Consider the following 18,338-nt stretch of genomic DNA (forward strand, 5'->3'; position numbering starts at 1 on the left):
ATCAACGCTGTTGTGCCATCCACACTGCTGGAACAACAGCGGCCAGGGAGAATGACAACGTTGCACCTTCACTCCTTCGCTCTCCAGCAGCAGCTTCCGGCTGGGCTGAGCAGCTAAGAAGGCTGCAGTTCTGCCGGTCTCCCACCCCCAAATTAAAAGCATATGGGGCTTATAATTTTCTCTATTTACTAAATATTTTATGGAGGGGCTATCTGAGGAGAGGCATCTGTGTCTTTCACTCATTCCTTTCCTAGATATTTCCCCAGTTCCTACTCTGTAACAGGTCCTCATCACGCATCCGGGAAACAGTGCAGCAAGCAGACAGGATTTGCCACCACTGAGGTTGCGGGGCTAGTGAAAGCTCTAGATTAGCAAACCCATTTCCATCATGATAGTCTAGGCAATCAGAAAATTAAGATTTATTTTTCTAGCTTTCTCAGCTTTTATATAAATTTAAATTTTATATAAATTCTCTGATCCTGAAAGTCAAATAAAGCTAATGAAATGTATCTTAATCAACCTTATTACTTACTTACATCAATGCTTCTTTTTTGACTCCATCTGTTTACCATATTTCTTTCTCAGAAAAATAGCTAAGCAACAAATGATGGCACTTTCCATTCTGACTTACTTTTATTAACATTAAAAGTTCAATGACTAGTGTTAACTGCAGCATAAACCAAGATTTGGTTAACAATTTATTGTGTACAGTAAATTTAAGATTAAGTATAAATCTATACATAAACCCTTCACGTAATCCCACATAATAGCAAACATATTAACTTCAAATTAACCTGACATGCACATAGTATGTTCATCTGTAGCACTTTAATAAAATTAAAAATGTAATCTACCCTCCAACCAAAATTCTGGTGTCTTATTGTTGTTTTCTTGCATTATGTATATCTTTGAACTTTTTCTTATTTTATTAAGTAACAGTACAAATTAAAAATAAAGAAAACGTGTGAAATTTCTACTGCTTGTGGATAAAAACAAAGTGGACAAGAGAGAACACAGATGCATCAACCACCAGAGAAAAGAAATAGAAAGACCATGACAATATGGGCTTTTCAAAGGTCACAAACAAGAAAGCGTTACCGATTTCAAGGGTTAGTAACCTGTAGCTTCCCCCTATGTTACAATATAAGAGCTTAAATGTATTCTTCGCATTAAGATAAAAATTAAGAACAATCATTACCGTTAACTGATCAGTTACTATGCACCCAACATTGTTCTAAGTGGTTTACAGCAAATTTAATGCTCACAACCACTACAAAATACATGTGACCTCATTCCCCCCCATTTTAGACAGCACTTTTTAAAAAGTTAAGAAATTTGCCCCAAGTCATAAAGTTGCTAAGAGACAGAACCAAGATTCAAACCTAAGCAAACTGGTCAGAGTTTTACTCTCTTAATCATCCTATTCTTCTACTAAAGATAGCAGGAAATGTCCATCAGGCCCTAAGTCCAACCTCCTGAGACCAGAATTCATCACATCTCATTCTACTGTTCCAAACTCCAACCCACCAGTGTCTGTGAGGGTGAGCGGAGTGCGAGCAGGGTCGTTACTAAGGAATAAAAGAGGCTGCAGAGAAGGAAAACCATGTTTTGTTAAGCAACAGGGAATAACTTGTTTAACTGATGGCTATACTGTTCTCCTGATGAAGATTTATTTGTCCCTCAGATTGCATTTCATTATTCCCAAGCAGTTAGGTTAGCATTACTTCATGCCAAGCAACCCTACGTACAAACATGGGAAAACAAAGCCAAATGGCACCCCAAGATTGCCACTACACTAATTCAAAATATGCTGAAGTTTCTTAAAGATTCTAATTAAAAAAACAAATTATTTTATACATAACATCTCAATATGCTCATCTCAAACTCTTGCTTGAAAGTATCTTTAAACTGAGCTGACAAGAAAAATAAAAATTTAAAGAAAATATTTTTAAGGACTTTCCCTCCCAACCTCTTAGCTACTGAAGTTGCTGTTTTTGTGCAGGAACAGAAAATGACTGAGACTCAGTGAGCTTAAGAGCGTTTCAATGAAGAGAGCCTAGTGGAAGCTCAGGGGAAAAAGCACCCGGGGAACAAAGTCGGGTGTCAGGAGGTCTGAGCTCGCTGTGTCAGCTCCCAAGGGGGCTCAGAACTCAGCCCCAGTGTGAGTGGGACCCAGCTCTATATCTGGTGGCCCTTTGAAGGCAATACTCTTTGAAAACAAAACAAAACCTTCTGAATAATGTTTAATCTTTGACACTCAAAATCTAAGCTTTTTTTAAAAAACAGTCAAACTTTTTTTTTAACATAGAAATTCAAAAATAACCTGCCAGTTTATGTTCACTGAATAATAAGGAAAACAGGCCAAAAAAACCTTCCTAAAAACGGTATTTAAAGTAAACGTTTATAATTAAACTAACAAAGCACAAAATGACAGGGAAAAGGGAATACCAAAAAACAGGAACAGACTTCAAAGTAAAATGTCCAGAAAACATATCAACAATAAATGTTGGGAAAACCCAACATGAGTCTCATATAGTTACATATATTTTTATATTTATTAATCCATTAAATGTTTATGAATATACAAGCAAAGTTATTCATTTAACTGTTCTCATTTAAATCTCATCAAAAGAAACATTTTAGATTTTTTCAAACTTTCAATTATATATTTTAATATCTACAATATTATCTACAATCTAATTTCCAAATAGACAGCATCTCAAATGGAAATGCCAAACTAAGTTAACATAATGGACCCAGTGATAACTTTAGTTGATAATTAACAAGGGAAAATCACAACACCTTTAAAAAGTTCAAGTCTCTGACATGAAATAATGGATATTGCAATACCCACAAAAGATCTGGAAATTTTATCATCAGAATACAAAGGCGCAAGTAAATTATTCACATGAAAACTGGCCTCATTTCAAGGACTTACCTTCTTTTTGTCCCTCATTGAGCCTTTGCCTCGGACCATTATTTTACATCCTGTCTCAGCTTCGAGCTGTTTAGCCGTAAGTCCTCTAGGTCCAAGGATTCTCCCAACAAAATTAAACTGGAAAAAAAAAAAAAAGTCACCATACATTATTTACTTTCTTGAATCTGTAGTTAAAATTAATTTTTAAGTATATATTAACTTTCTCAAAAATTTTTAATACTAAATTGAAACAAAATCTTAGAGACTATGAATTTCTTAGCTAGTATGGGGATGTAATTACAATAACTCATCATTTAGCATGAAATTTTTGTATGTATTAACACGAATTAAGAAAAACAACATCTACCTGAAATAGGCAGTATACTGAACTGGGCAGCAACATGTAATCTAGGCAAATTTCAGAGTCTATGCAAGAGTTTTTGATCTTAGATGCCATCCAAGAATGCAAATCTCGGCTACAAAACTCGGTAATGATGGTGTTTAGGGAACTGCTCATTATATTAAATACAGATTGTTTTAATGGAAATCCTAATGGGAAAATTCCTGTTTCATTTATCTAACAAAGCAAGCTACCGTTTCTCCAAAGCAAAGGCTGAGAGAGAACTGTACTTTTGGGTTGGCTGCCAGGACTGAAAGTCAAATGTGGATTTCTCTCTTAACTAATGTTTAAATCTTGAGAGCACACTATTTTTTCACCACATTCCCTGCACAATTTTATGCCTGTATCCATAGGAATTTCTTCCAGTTTTTCCTTTAAGTTAGAATATTTTTGCAAGAGAAGCTGTAACTCTTTTCATAATTATGACAGCGATAAAAACAATGGTATAAATGAAGAATCATCATCCCTTGACAGAAACTTCTAGCATGAACATAATTTTTTTTTTTTTAAAGACCAATGGGAAAACATATTGACACTGGATATTAGGAAGTAAATTTTCCTCATTCACATGTCATCTGCGTAACAGACCAAAAAATGAAGATTTACCAAGAAAGAGTTCCACAAAATCCCATGGGTGGTTTCATTTATTTATTCAACCAATAGGTACCGATTCTTATGCTTACAGAATCTCGCTGTTTTCTGGTCTTTGAGGCTACTGTAAATTTGTCATTACATCAAAGCACTGTGCTAGAACTATGGCCAGGGCTTAAGATGTAATGTTACTAATGCTAAGTGAAGTCAGTCAGAAGAAGGGTAAATTCCAGATGGTGTCACTAATGTGTGGAATACTGAGAAACCAAACTAAGACTCAGATACAGAAAAACTTGAAAACTGAACCTTGAAAGCTAACTACAGAATCGAAGCATCCAGAAGGTGCCAAAGATTTGTGGACGGCTCTACCGTGAGAGACGGGATGCGAAGAAGAAGCAGGACAAGGGACTGCTCCTTTAGGGCAAGGACTGTTGGGAAAGAAGACACTGTCTGTAGAGAACGCCGTCAGTGAGTAGTGCCAAGCTAGCTTCTAAAGGGCTGCACATATGTTCCCAAAAGAAAAGGAATTTGTTTTGATCCACTTCCTCTCCAACACTTCTTATTGCCAACATTTTTTATTTTGATCATTCTGATATATTTGCTGAATGTGTGAATTAGCATTCCCTTGAGTGCTGGTAAATCTGATCATTCTTTCTTGTTTATCGGCCATGCAGATAAACTTTTATTTGATGTGCAACTGAAGTTTCCTGACTATTTTTCTACCATGTTTGTTCAGCTTCTTATTAACGATCTCCACTTGGTGGTCATATGTAGGGAATAATGTTTCCCACCCTGTGGCTTGCCTCCTTACGCTCTACTGTGTAATATGATGGCAGGATTTAATCAAATTGAATTTAATTAAAATACATTTAATTTTAGTGTGGTTCAGGATATCAGTTTTCTCTTCACGGTCAATGTTTTGTGATGACTAGGTTAAAGGAAGGCTTTCCCCCAACCAAAAGTCATCAAGATATCTTTATTTGTTATGCCTCTCACATTTTATGAATTGCTATCTGTGGAGACAACTTTCTTCAACTCTTACCTTGATACCCAAATGCCACAGGGCATTTTCATGAAAAGACTATCCTATCTCAACTGTTCTACAGTGCCATCATTGCCATAGTAACTATTTATTTAGGGTCTGGGGTCTACGTGTGCATTCTCAATTTTATTACATGAATTTATTTATCTTTGCTTTAATATCGCTGTATTATGTAACTTTCTAATAAACTCTGATAAGCAATATGGCACATCATTCCTACTTCCTGTTCTTCAACAATGTCTCACTGATTTATGATCCTTTGTGTTTCTACACAGATTTTAGAAATACTCTATTTCTAAAATAATACTTGCAATAATTTTAATTGGGATATTATAATAAAGCCTTCAAAACTACCAACAGTATAATCACCCCATTTGGTTAGGTCTTCTTTGATTTCTCTCAGGCTGCAAACCGTTTACACTAGAGTAATGCCTGACTTGTTGAATTTGTTACTAGGTATTTCAGGATTTATTTTTGCTATTGTAGTGTAGCTCATCTTTTTATTTCATTTTTGTTGTTTATGAACACACATTGATTTTTCTTTATCAAAAATTGAATCCAGCAAACCTGTTTCTTCATTATTAATTCTCATAATTTTGTGTATGTTCTTTGGGATTCTTTAGATATACAACTGTATTGCTTGCAAACAGTGACTGCTAAATATATTTTTCTTTCCACTCATATTTTTATAATTCTTTATCTTGCCATCCTTATGCCACTGGCCAGTGCATGTATGTTGAGTTCAAAGTCAAATGAAAGAGTATTACCCTTCACTTGCTTCAGATTCCAAGAATAGTTTTCAACAACTAGCCATAATAATTTAAAGTAATATGCAAACTTTAGATATATACTGCCAGATTAAGAGAATTTCCTTTCTTCCCCTACTTTGCTAAGTTGTTTTTTTAACCTCACTAGTGAATATTTAAATTATCCTATTTCTTCATCATCTTTGAGAGAATCAAAATATTGCTCCTCTAGTCTGTTAATGCAGTGAATTACAAAAAATTATCAAATGTTAAACCAAGCTTACATTCCTAAAATAAACTCAACTTGATCATGACGCATTATTCTAAGTATAAATTGCTCTTCATTTGCTAGAATTTTGATGACTTGAACAAATTTTTACATTCACAAAACTTAACAAAGGAGGGGAAAGACAATGAAAAACTGTAAGTCACTGTCACACGAAATACAAGAAAACACAAAGAAATGAAAAGATAGTTCATGCTCATGAATTAGAAGAATTAATATTGTTAAAAGGGCTAGCTTAACCAAGCAATAGAACAAACAATACTAAAATTTGTATGGAATCATAACAGACGCCAGCTAGCCAAAGCATTCCTAAGAAGAAAGGAGAAAAATGAAGGTATCATGCTCCCTGACTTCAAACTAACAAGAAAATAATCATCAAAACACGTTATTCAAATAAAAAAAAAAAAACCGATCAATAAAATAGAACTGAGACCTCAGAAATGAACCCACACGTAAATGGACAACTAATTTCCAACAAAGGAGCCGAGAACATGTACCAAAAAAAGAGAAGTCTCTTCAACAAAGGTACTAGAAAAACTGGACAACCACATGCAAAAACACTTCAGCTGGATCACTACCTAACACCATACACAAAAAATTTATTCCAAATGAACTAACGGCTTGGACGTAAGACCTGAAACCATAAAACACATAGAAGAAAAAGTAGAAACGTGGGCTATGTGCGCCCTGACACTGGACAAAGAAATGTCTTTGGAGACTCAAACCCAATGGTGAGGGAAACAAAAACAAAAACGAAAGTAAACAATGAGACTAGATCAAACTGAAAAGCTTCAGCAGAGCAAAAAAAACTAACAGGGAAATGAAAAGAGAGCCTCCTGGGCAGAAGACCTCTATGTACCACACGTCCGGCAAGGGGGTAAGGCTTACATACATAAAGAACTCGTCCAATTCAACCGCCACAAAAACAGCCCCACCGAAAAGGGATGAAGAGGTGAGGAAGATATACAGAGAGCCAAAAGGCACAGGGATATTGCTATTTGTCATCAGGGAAATTCAGCTCAAAACCATAACGTAATTATGACCTCACATGCCTGTGAGGATGGCCCGCATCAAGAAGGCTAGAACCTGCTGGCGAGAGTGCAAAGTACCAGGAACCCGTGGCAATAATAGAAACTGGTGAGGCCTCTGTGGAAAACAGACGGAGGCTCCTCAAAAAATTAAAAATTGAACTACCATGATTCAGCAATTTCCCTTCTAGGTACCTTTAGAATATGAAAATGCTCATTTGAAGAGATACTGACCCTTACCTTCATTGCAGCTGACACAGGGAAACCCCCGAGCGCCCACTGATGAGTGACTGGATAAAGCTGTCATAGAAACACAATGGCCTGCTACCCAGCTAGCAAAAATAAGATGAAACCTTGCGCTCTGAGACAACATAGGTGGAACCTGATACTATGTTAAGCAAAGTAAGCCCAAAGGAGAAAGGCAAACACTGGGTAATTTCACTCACATGTGGAATACAGCGAAACAAAACAAATGACCAGAGTCACAGAAGCCTGTGCCCCTGACAGCAGGACGAAGCAGCAGTGGAGGGAGAGGCGCCCACTGTGAGGAGGCCCCCGCGCCTGCGTGGTCAGGTGGTACGGGGTGGATGAACACAGGAAAACCCCACAGACACAGTGTAACGAAACAATCTCACCTCAATTTAAAAAAAAAAAAAAATTGCATGCACAAATGGAACCGGCCTGCATTTTCCTTTTTATAATGTTTCTTGAGTATTGGAATCAAGGTTATTCTGGGCTCTGAACATGTTGGGATTCCTACCTCTTTTTCTACTCTCTCGATGGGTTTGTAGGAGACAGATGCCATGTCTTCCTTTAATCCTGAATAGAAGACTGTGAAGACACCTGAGTGTTACTAAATAAGCTATTTTTGAATCATGATTTGGTTTCTTTAATTCAATTTTTTTTATTCTCATATCAATTTTGGAAACTTCTGTTAATCTAAAAGCATGCCAGTGTTCTTTAGATTTTCAAATTTATTAATTATAAAGCTTATGACTAATTTTGTTTGATTCCTCAAGCTCCCCAGCAGTGTCCCTTTTTCATCTGATTATCTGTATCTTCCTTTTTCTTGACCAGTGTTTGCCAAGAATTTATTTTTGCATTTGTTGACTGAGTTAGACCAACTTCTTGATAAAGTTCTTTTTGTTTTCGTTCCTGTCTTCCTTGGGGTGAGGGCACAGGTATACAGGTGCAAATAACCTAGTCTAGTGCTCAATGTTTTATTTGGCTTATTAGCCTCAAAGTTACACGCCTAATCTACCCTAGGGGTTACCGAATGTGCATCACCAAATACAAGTGTTAATTTATACTCCTCCCCCTCACACAATGCAAGGACCCCAGACTTCTGGTGTCATTTGCCCTAATCCAGTTTACATGCCAACAGTTGTCTTTCAAATTTTCTACGTATTTTGAACTCAATGGGACATGATCACTCTGACACGGACAGTTGTCCAGTCTAATGCACACGTTTGCCATTTCCATTGTTCTTTCTTTCCTTTTGTATCTGCAACTTTCCAACTAGGGTCATTTTCCTTTCACCTGAAAACCAGCCCTTCACACTTACTTCAGTGGAGTCTTCTGGCGAGAAATCCCCATTTCTCCTTATGTGTAAATGTCTATCATTGATGGGCGTGGGGCTCTATTTTGGCAGTTATTTTCCTTCAGCCCCTAAAGATTCTTCGGGTTCCCATGCTACTTCTGAGGAATGAGCTATGCATCTTACTTGCTGTTGCTTCCCTGAAGGTATCTTTGTCTTCTTTTTGCTATTTTTAAGATTTCCTCCTCAACATTAGTTTATAGCGGTTTTACTATGAAGTACCGCCACAGGGTTTTCATCTTATAGTTCAGAGTTCCAAAATCCTGTGACTGTCTGTCTTTGGTTTGAAAGTTCTCAACCACACTGCCCTTACACCCTGCTCCACCCCACGCTCCCTCCTGTCCCCTAATCCTCCAGCAACATGCAGGAGACCATCTACTCTCTTCCTCCTCTTTTCACACTCCCAGCTCTCCATTATTCTGCCTCTCCATGCTGTGTATTTTTAAAACTACCTTCCAGTTCACTATTTTTCTTCCAAAACTCCTAATCTTTTATTAATCCTGTTATTTCCAATAAAGGATTTTTTTTTTCCAATTTGCTCTTAAGATTACAGTTTCCATTTTCTGCCATGTTTCTCCAACTTGGCTTCAATCTCGTTATACTTAGAAATAAGCTCTTAAAAGTGTGAGTGATAAATCTAATCCAGTCCCTGTAGATTTGTCGTATTTGTTGTTTCTTCAGGTTTTTGTTAGTTATCTACCTTCTTGTGTGTTCGGTTATTTTCCAGTATGTCCCATACACTGCACTTACTAATACTCTAGGGAAAAAATGCAAGGCCTATCTCTAGAGGCGATACATATTAGCTTCTATCAGAAACCTGCTATTATTAGCAACCCAAGATTACCTCAACATAATTTTACTCACTGAGATTGAGACAATGTGATGCTGAGATGCATTTGTCTATGACAACCTGAAAAATTCTGGCTCAGCCTCACTCCTGGAAGGCACATGCAAAAAAGGCTGGCATGGGGAGAAGTCCATATAGACAAGCTCTAAATGCCAACCCATGACCCCGCAAAGTTCATTCCCTCAGCTGTCCTCTCCAAATTCAGCAGCTGTACCCAAAAGAAAAGGAATTCCCAAAAGCCAGGCTTACATCCTTGGTATCTATTCTCAGGATCCTAAAGCAGTAATTCTTCACAATCGGCAGGGTCTCTGAAGCAGTCAAACACCCCTATCATGTCTTATTTTACTAGAACTGCTCAGCTGGTCTGAATTACCCTGTTCCTTTTTTTTTTTTTTTTAAGATTTATTTATTTATGCATATAAGAGCTGGGGTACAGGCCAGAGATGCAGGGTGGGGGTGAAAGGACTCACCAGAGACAGAGTGGGGAACAGAACAGGCAGAATGACTGAAATACATTGCTGAGGGGAGCAGCGGGCGGGCGAGACAGGAGAGGTCTTCACCATGTGGGTATCTCCCTGATGGCCAGGGATCGAACTTGTGCTGCAGAGGCTGTGGATTGCTTCACAGTGTGGTGCTTAACCCCTTGCAACACCAGGAAGGCCTACACTTTTCCTTTTTAACAAACATAGAGGTCCATGTTATTTTTTAAGAGGTGGTTTTTAACATAAGCAGATCTAAAATTGACATAACTTCTGGCAGCATGCAATAAAAATATATTAGAATGAGGAGGTCTGAGGAAGAAAGAAGAGAAACGTATCACAGATTAAAGTGTTATTAACAGATCTGGTCCTATATTCAGTTAGAGCAAGTTCTTCTAGTTTCTTCCATCTCCTAACTTCACCTCTCTATGCATCACAGATTTTATAAAACATCACCCTCACTTCCTCCTCTCAAAATAACATGATTATAGAGACAAGAGTCTACACATCCCCACCCTCACTCATTTTGTTTTGTTTGGGTATCTTTCAGTAGAACAGAAAACAGTCTTTCACTTCCAAATTCAACTCCATAAAATATTTGCTCAAGGTTTTCGAAGTGGTAAAGAGTGAAACAGGATTTTAATAAAAGAAGAGGGAAGTCTCTCCGTTCTCAAGAACTCTGAAAATGCCATTTGGGTTTTTTTTTTTTTAAAGATTTATTTATTTATGCATACAAGACCTGGGGTACAGGCCAGAAGTGTGTGGGGGCAGGGGGTGAGAGGATTCACCAGAGAGAGAGGGGAGCAGAACAGGCAGATCAACTGAAATCCACTGCTGAGGGGAACAGCGGGGAGACAGGAGAGGTCAGCTGCGCCACGCGGGTCAGCTCCCTGGCTAGGGATCGAACTCGTGCTGCAGAGGCTGTGGACAGCTGAATCATAAGTTGCGTCTTAACCCCTGTGCCACCAGGGAGGCCCCTGAAAATGCCATTTGTTAACCTTGGCTATTTCTTAAAATAAGTAGCCCTGTCAGTGATAATTGCACTCAAATCAGGTCCTTTTTCAAAAGCAATCCATATCTGGATATTCATTAAATAAATGTCTGGAAAACCGCATTATGAGTGCAGGTGATTAAGCACTTCAAATAACTAAAGTGTAATGGTTTCAGACTTGTGTCCTCTGTTGAACTGGCTTACTTATGCTTCACAACATATTAACTCTTAAAAGATACTTTTTAGCATGTATTAAACCTTTTCTGCTGAAACCACATTAAGACTACACAGGAAAAGACTTCTACCACAGCTAAGCAATCCTCAATTATTATTTACTAAATCTGAAAAAAAGCTTTAAAACCAAAGAATTAAATCTTTAACACAAAAATTAACAAAAAAATCTTTAACATAAAAATTAGTCAATGTCAACTGCCCATGAACCAACCAACAACAGCTCAAGTGTGTTAAAGTGCATGCCACCATGCCACGGGGATTCTAATACAACTGACACTGTCAAGGTCATCCTTCCCAAAATGCTCTAAATGGAGAAGGGGAAAAAAAATTAATCATAGCAGCTGCTTTGTCTACTGCAACCAATTTCCAAGTTAATATCGTTTGCTTTGCATTGAAATTCATTCTGTGTTGATTTATCATGCTAGTTCTGCAGCTTCATTCAATTAAAACAATGTCACAACACATTCAAAGAAAATCATTTCAAACAGCCTGAACTAACTGCAACTTTAGAGGCCAAAAAGGGGGGAAGAAGAAGCAAAAAAAGACATTCATTAACCCTACTATTTAAGTACAGACCTTCTCTGTGAATCACCAATTATATCTCTGCCAAGTGGCATATTAATTTCTAAAGACGAGGTTAACAACAAGCATGTCCAATGCTGTTCATTGCAACTCACTCCGTTTTAAACAGAAATGATAGATTTTTCCTAATGAGGAAATACAACGTGTTATGGCAAATCTTTCCATTAACCTTTTAAGACATGTACAATTAAAGATAAAACCTCCTGCGACACATTATCAAAACAGATAACCTAAGAAAAAAAAGGGTTTCCCAAGGCATTTCAATAAAACACTTCCATGAAATGTTATTTTCTTCTTAAAAATTTAGAAAATAATTTTAAAAAGGACATGCACTCTCTGGATTGCTTTCTGCCCAGTAGACTGGTAATGTTTTTAATATGATATTTCAAGCCATTTTTGTTTGGTATCTTACAGGCTCTACATTGTATCCCATAACATAGGCATGAAATATAACTGCATATATCTGCAGTTATATAATGTATATTTGTGAAAATTGATATTTGCAAAAACTGTATATTTATGAAGTCTCACTTAGCAGATGACAAAAATGGATCATTTGTGGCCTAGTCAGCACTAGTGAGCCTCTCTTATATAAGCATCTGGGGTGAGAGGCGAGCCATGACTACTTAGCAGTACTACTGTCTTTTTTTTTTTTAACAGAAAAGAGTGTATCAAAAAATGGCTTAAGCTTTTTGAGAAGACAAATTCCTTTTCTATCTGCATATTAATTCTAGATAAGCAGCCAAATATGTCTTCTGTAGAAACTGCTAATTTATGGCACATTAGCATAGGAAACATTTTGCAAAATCTTTCATATATTATGCCTTTTTGCACATATTCTGTTGGTAACACATGTACCTAACAAGGCCATTTAAGAAGAGGCATTTACACCAGCAACTCTAAGGAGGCAAGAATAATCAATAATAATCAAAATATAAACCTGTGGCATATAAACGCAGATGCCCTAAACAATGGCACATCTTCATTCTTAGAGTAAAGATCTTATAGGTAAAGAGGCTGAATCATTCAAAACAACTTACTAGGCCAAACAAGATAAATGTTTACCCTTCTAAAAGCAAAACAACAAGTACTTAGTAAAACAAAAATTTAACCCATTTAAAATGAAATTATGAAAGCATGCAGGGTTTTTTATGACACAAGTAGAGAACATTTTTGACGATGTAAGGTCCAAATTCTTACACAGAAGATCCTTTAAAACAGCTTATCAAACATTTAATTTTTGCTATCACCTTTCTGTTCCAGACAAATAAGCAATGAGTGCTCTCTTAAAAATGGCCAATACTTTTAATTTTTCTTCCTTTGCAATCTTTTTTTTTTCCCGTTCCTTCCTATCAAATATGTCAAACTCCTCCCCTTCACACAATATTGATCTCAAGTGTTCTTTTTGTGATTTCCACATCTGTTAAAATTCCCAGAGACATTCATTTTCTCCTCAAAATCAAAGCTATCACAGCACCTAGAATTCCTTTCTCACAGCCTTTTGACAAGGAAAGCTTATAATCCGCATGTCTCTTGCAAACCACTCCCTGAAGTCAGGACCAGCTCCTGGTCCTTGTCCTAGCGCGCTTTTTTTTTTTTTTTTAAATGCCACAGTGTTTCACATAATGTACAGCACAATAGTCTGTATCTTCCAAAGAAAAAGCTAGTATTTATTATCCACTTTGTTGGATAAATACAATTGAAAAGTGTTCACAAAAATCATACGGTGATTTTCATTCTCAGAGTAAAAAATTCAATCACTACCTAAGTGACAGGCAGCATAAAAATCTTACACGTTTCAGAAATCTCTCAAATGGTAAGCCTGAATGACTGATTTCAGGATAAATTCCAAATGCCAGTCAGTGATGTCCCAGAAACAGATCGATCATTGTTCTCACTCCCATCTCCATACCCGTCTCTTGAGTGCAACATGTCTTAAGTGCTGAGGATGCGCAAGCGTGTCTACTGTGAGCCTTCCAGTGTAAGCGCCCTTCCACACTGGCCGCTGTGCATACACTAACCTCACCACATGAGAGGCTGTTAGCTTTGCCATCTAACATATAATGCTGGCAAGGTTGCAGAGTCAAGCCCTAGAACACCTAGACTGAACAAAGAATTAGGACACAATCCCTACGGGTTAGTGGCTCTCTTCCAAAGATCTTAGCCATCTACTCTGCTCAAACCAGAAACTCATGTCTAGTTTTCTCATTCTTGTGAATCAAACTGCTTAATGCATGGCTTACAAAAACCGTGTTCAGATTCAAGTTTACTTTCAGAATGAGTCCAACTATAACTGCTTCTCCAACTACATCCCAAAACATATTAGCCCAACACTACTTTCACACAGTCTTCCTAATATTTTCATCTGTCTTTTACCGAGCAGGATCACTGCTTTAACAGATCACAATCAACATTTCTGGAACAAAAATAATTACTGTTTTATATTCAAATCTCCTCTTTAGCCTTCATGTTTCTCATTTTTTTGAGATTTTTTTTAACTTAGTATGTCTTAAAGTTACAAATTTATACTGTTTTTATATGATCTTATAAATAAAAAAGCTAGAAACTAATCCAGAACAATCATTTTTCTCAAACAAAACAACATAGATACACTGTTTAAGCTCAATTACTTACCAAACAATAAAAATATATGGAGATGGCCCAGTTCATGATAGGTGCACTTGATGATAGTGGGTGGGAGAGCCTGGGAAAGCAGTTTTCTATGGTATTCAAAACTAGATTTCACAATAGAGTTTAGTCTATTTATGAAGTATCTTGTTGTAAAGGACTGGTTTGTTACGACACAGAATGTGCGTTCCCAGTGAAACAATTAAATTCAGTTCCAAGGCTAGTCACCGCAAAGTTCTAGTTCAATGTCCCTAGGGAACAATTAAGGCAGATTCAATCAAAAAAATAAGGCAATTTTCTGCTCAAGTTCAAACAAAAGAAGCTAAATGTTAAGTTCCTTTAACTCAAACATTTAGGTCGCATCAAAAGCGGGCACTAAAATGGGTTCACGTGGTCTGACTACCCCACTGTCCATTTCATTTGCCAACTGGGGTGGGAAGAAACTGCGACGAAGCGGATTCTGTTACTGATGCTTCGCTGGGGTCCAAGAGACACTGTCCTCTCAAGACGGGCCAAGAGCAGGTCAGCACCTCCAGCTTTGCTTTAAAGTCTTAACAGAAACAACTCAGTGTTTCTGGAATATGAGTAGCCATGAAAAGCATGTTTCACTTCTTTTTTTTTTTTGGCACTATCTCCCTTTGGTTATTCTGGTGAGAATCTTAAAGCTATTAGACATCATAATTAGGTATCTAACTGGATATATCACAAGTCCCTTTCAACAGATGAGATCCTAGTAAACTTTTTAAGAAAAATCACTGCCAAAACTTGGTGTCAACTGAGCCTGGAAGACAGTTGCTCATAATCAATAATGCTACCTTTAAAATTAGCTCAATATCTTAATCCATTATTCTGAACAGGAGCTCTTTTTAAATATTAAAAGATTTTTTTTTAACTTTTTTTTTTTTAAAAAAAGATTTATTTATGCAAGCACTGGGTACAGTCAGAAGCGCGGGAGGGTGAGAGAATTCACCAGAAGCCAGAGTGGGGAGCAGAGCAGGTAGAAGGACCGAAGTCCACTGCAGAGGGGAGCAGCGGGCGGCAGGAGAGGTCTGCGCGCCATGTGGGACCCTCCTCCGGTGGCCGGGGAGCAGCCAGGGATCGAACCAGCGCTGCAGAGGCTGTGGGCAGCTTCGCAACCCAGCGCTCAACCGCTGCACCACTGGGGAGGCCCTAAAAGATATTATTTATAAAAGAAAGCATTAGCATTTGAACACTGAGGCTTAAAAAAAAAACAAAAAAAAAAACTGTTAAACCTTGAAAAAGACTGAGCTAAACAAAGTTTGGTTTGTTTTTTTTTTGTGTGTTTTTTTTGTTTGTTTGTTTTTATAAGATGTAGGGTTTGTTTTTTCCTAAAGATTTATTTATTTATACAAGAACCTGCGTACAGGCCAGATGCGCGGGAGGGTGAGAGGATTCACCAGAGACAGAGCAGGGAACAGAACAGGCAGACTGACTGAAATACACTGCTGAGGGGAGCAGCGGGGAGACAGGAGAGGTCTGCTGCGCCATGTGGGATTCTCGCAGGTCGGCCAGGATCGAACCCGCGCTGCAGAGGCTGCGGACAGCTTCACAGTGCAGGGCTCAACTGCCTGTGCCACAGGGGAGGCCCAACAAAGTTTGTTTTTAATCTGTCTTAAAATCTTCTTTGGAATAACTTCTATTAATATCCTATTAACATGCTAAATTGAAAGGGCTAATATATAATCTGAAACATTTCACAACTCCTGAAATATATAATATACTAACCTTAAAATATACTACTTGTCTTAATAGTTTCCAGTATAAGCTATCAAAGAAGAGAGATGTGTAGATCTCCCTTTTTAAATATTATATTTTCACTCATAATCAAGATCACATCAAGACAAAAATCAAGACTTAACCTAGCTACTGAAATAGGAGATTGTGCAGGTCATTAAATGTTGATTTACCATCCATTTGTTTCTCAGATAAAATAAAAGGTACAAGTAGTTTAGATGAAGACTCTTAAAGACTCTTATTTCCTTCAACCCAACAGAAGAACCACAATAGTCGAAGGAACAAAAGTCTAAGCAAAGATAGCTGAATCAACCCCTCTCTCTTCTCAACTCCTCCAAAACAAGTGTCGGCTCAACACTCAATATGCAGGTAACAATCTTGAGAAATAGAAGAAATCCACCAATAGTTCGTTATTAATTTAGACTTGTTAATGACTAGCTAAATTTTGTCTCCAAACCCAGAAAAACTAAAAGGGAACTTAAAATCATACACCTCTATTAACACAGATTATTAGGAAAGTTACTATGAAATAACTATGTTATTAGTAAAATAGGTTATTATGGAAAATCTTTATTATTTGTTATAGCTACCAGGTCGGAACCCTCCAAGCTAGAAAAGAAATGTATTTGGAAAGAATTTATCCATCTTACAAACCATTGAAAGTACAGGTCATCATGATGGACTAAAGCCAAGACATACCTTTGAAAAACTATCATGGTTTAAATTAAAGCATCAAAAGAACAGAGCTGTCTTCATATAAGACCTCTGAAAAAAGTCTCACTACAATTTTATGTCACCCCCAAAGCACACAGCATAGCACTCTAACCTTCTGTACAGTACACAGGACAGCCAATCTCCATAACACCCACATTAGTATCTGGAACTTACTGCACCTCTCGGCAGATCCTAAAAAACAATTCCTCACAACTCACGACAAATTTAGTGCATATTTTATGTTTAACGTACTGAACATATTTTACTGACATCCAAGTTAACTCCAAATTCCACGTATTCAAGACCTCCTTGGATTCAAACAAGTCCTCAGTAACTTAACTGTCCAAATTATCAGTTCGGTTGCCTAAGTATAACGTTAATTTTCATTCATGGGTGTCATATTATGAGTAAATGACAAACAGGTCTAAATGATTTAATGCAATATCTGCATCTTTCACACAAGACTGGGCCCCTTCAAGGACAATGTTTTTCCTTACTCATGACGAGAGCCATGTGGAGCACTCTATCAGATGCCATGCGCTATTACCTGTATTCCTGTGAACAATTCTGTGAGGTGGCTCTTCCAGACAAGAGAAAAAGATTCTAAAAAATTAACATGCTCAAAGACAGAGTGAAAGTCAAACATTCGCCCCCTGGCCAGAGTGTGCTGAGTCCCTTCTCCCCGTGGACAGGGTGACTTCTGACACAATTTCTCAACGTCAGTACTACAGACATTTCGGGCAGGACAATTCTGTTGTGGGAGCAGTCCTGTGCACTGGAGGGTATTTAGCAGATTGCCACTGGTACCCCCCTCCAAGTTTTGCCAACAAAAATTATCCTCAAATTATCCTCAGATATGCTAAATGTCCTGAAGGGCCACAATCATCCACTGCTGAGACTCAGTGGACTAAGGAATGGGAATGCATGGGATAGAGCAGAAGCCTTACATGTGCTTACGCAATGTGGCTCAGCTCTGGCACCTTCATGACCTGCCACGAAAAAAGCAGGTTCCAAGTGGCTACTGTCCCTGGCCCGAGTCCAGCAAGACCATACGCAGGGAGCTCTAACCCACCGCAGCAGCCTAGATCGACCTCAGCTTAGCACATTCAGCAGAACCTCGGCCTAAGCACAACACAGACCTCAAGAGCACAGAAACCAATTCTTGTTATTTTAAGCCACTGAGTTTTCAGTAGTGTATTATATGTAGCAGCATTACTGTGGCAACTGCTAACAAAAACAGCCAGTAAAGGTATAACTAAGCCAGGAGCAAAACCTAGGCCAGCCTGCCTCAAAAACTGACTATTATCTTGACTATATCAGAGTTTTTTTCAACTGAATAAATGTTCCCACTCCAGGAAGAGTCCGGTACACAGCAGAGACAGAATAGTCTACTTTAGTAATAGGAATTTTGTAAAATATTTCAATACATGTTCAGAGGGCTACTCACCCTGCCTTCTCACTCCCACATTACTCAGTTTCCAATTCACAAATACCGGGATGG

The 18,338-nt window shown here is 37.8% G+C and overlaps 1 protein-coding gene across 3 annotated transcripts in view; it reads right to left on the reverse strand.

The window, feature by feature from the left end:
- Window positions 1–18,338, reverse strand: part of QKI (QKI, KH domain containing RNA binding) — a gene marked incomplete at both ends in the record, with an annotated part of 134,084 nt that overhangs the window by 78,309 nt on the left and 37,437 nt on the right. For all 3 annotated transcript variants that reach the window (XM_084228387.1, XM_084228389.1, XM_084228388.1), the window contains one exon: window positions 2,939–3,055. In XM_084228387.1, coding sequence (XP_084084513.1) covers window positions 2,939–3,055 — 117 coding nt within the window. The remainder of the gene's footprint in view (window positions 1–2,938; window positions 3,056–18,338) is intronic.

The sequence above is a fragment of the Talpa europaea genome (genome assembly GCF_964194135.1).
Source record: "Talpa europaea genome assembly, chromosome: 2".
NCBI classification, from domain to species: Eukaryota; Metazoa; Chordata; class Mammalia; order Eulipotyphla; family Talpidae; genus Talpa; species Talpa europaea.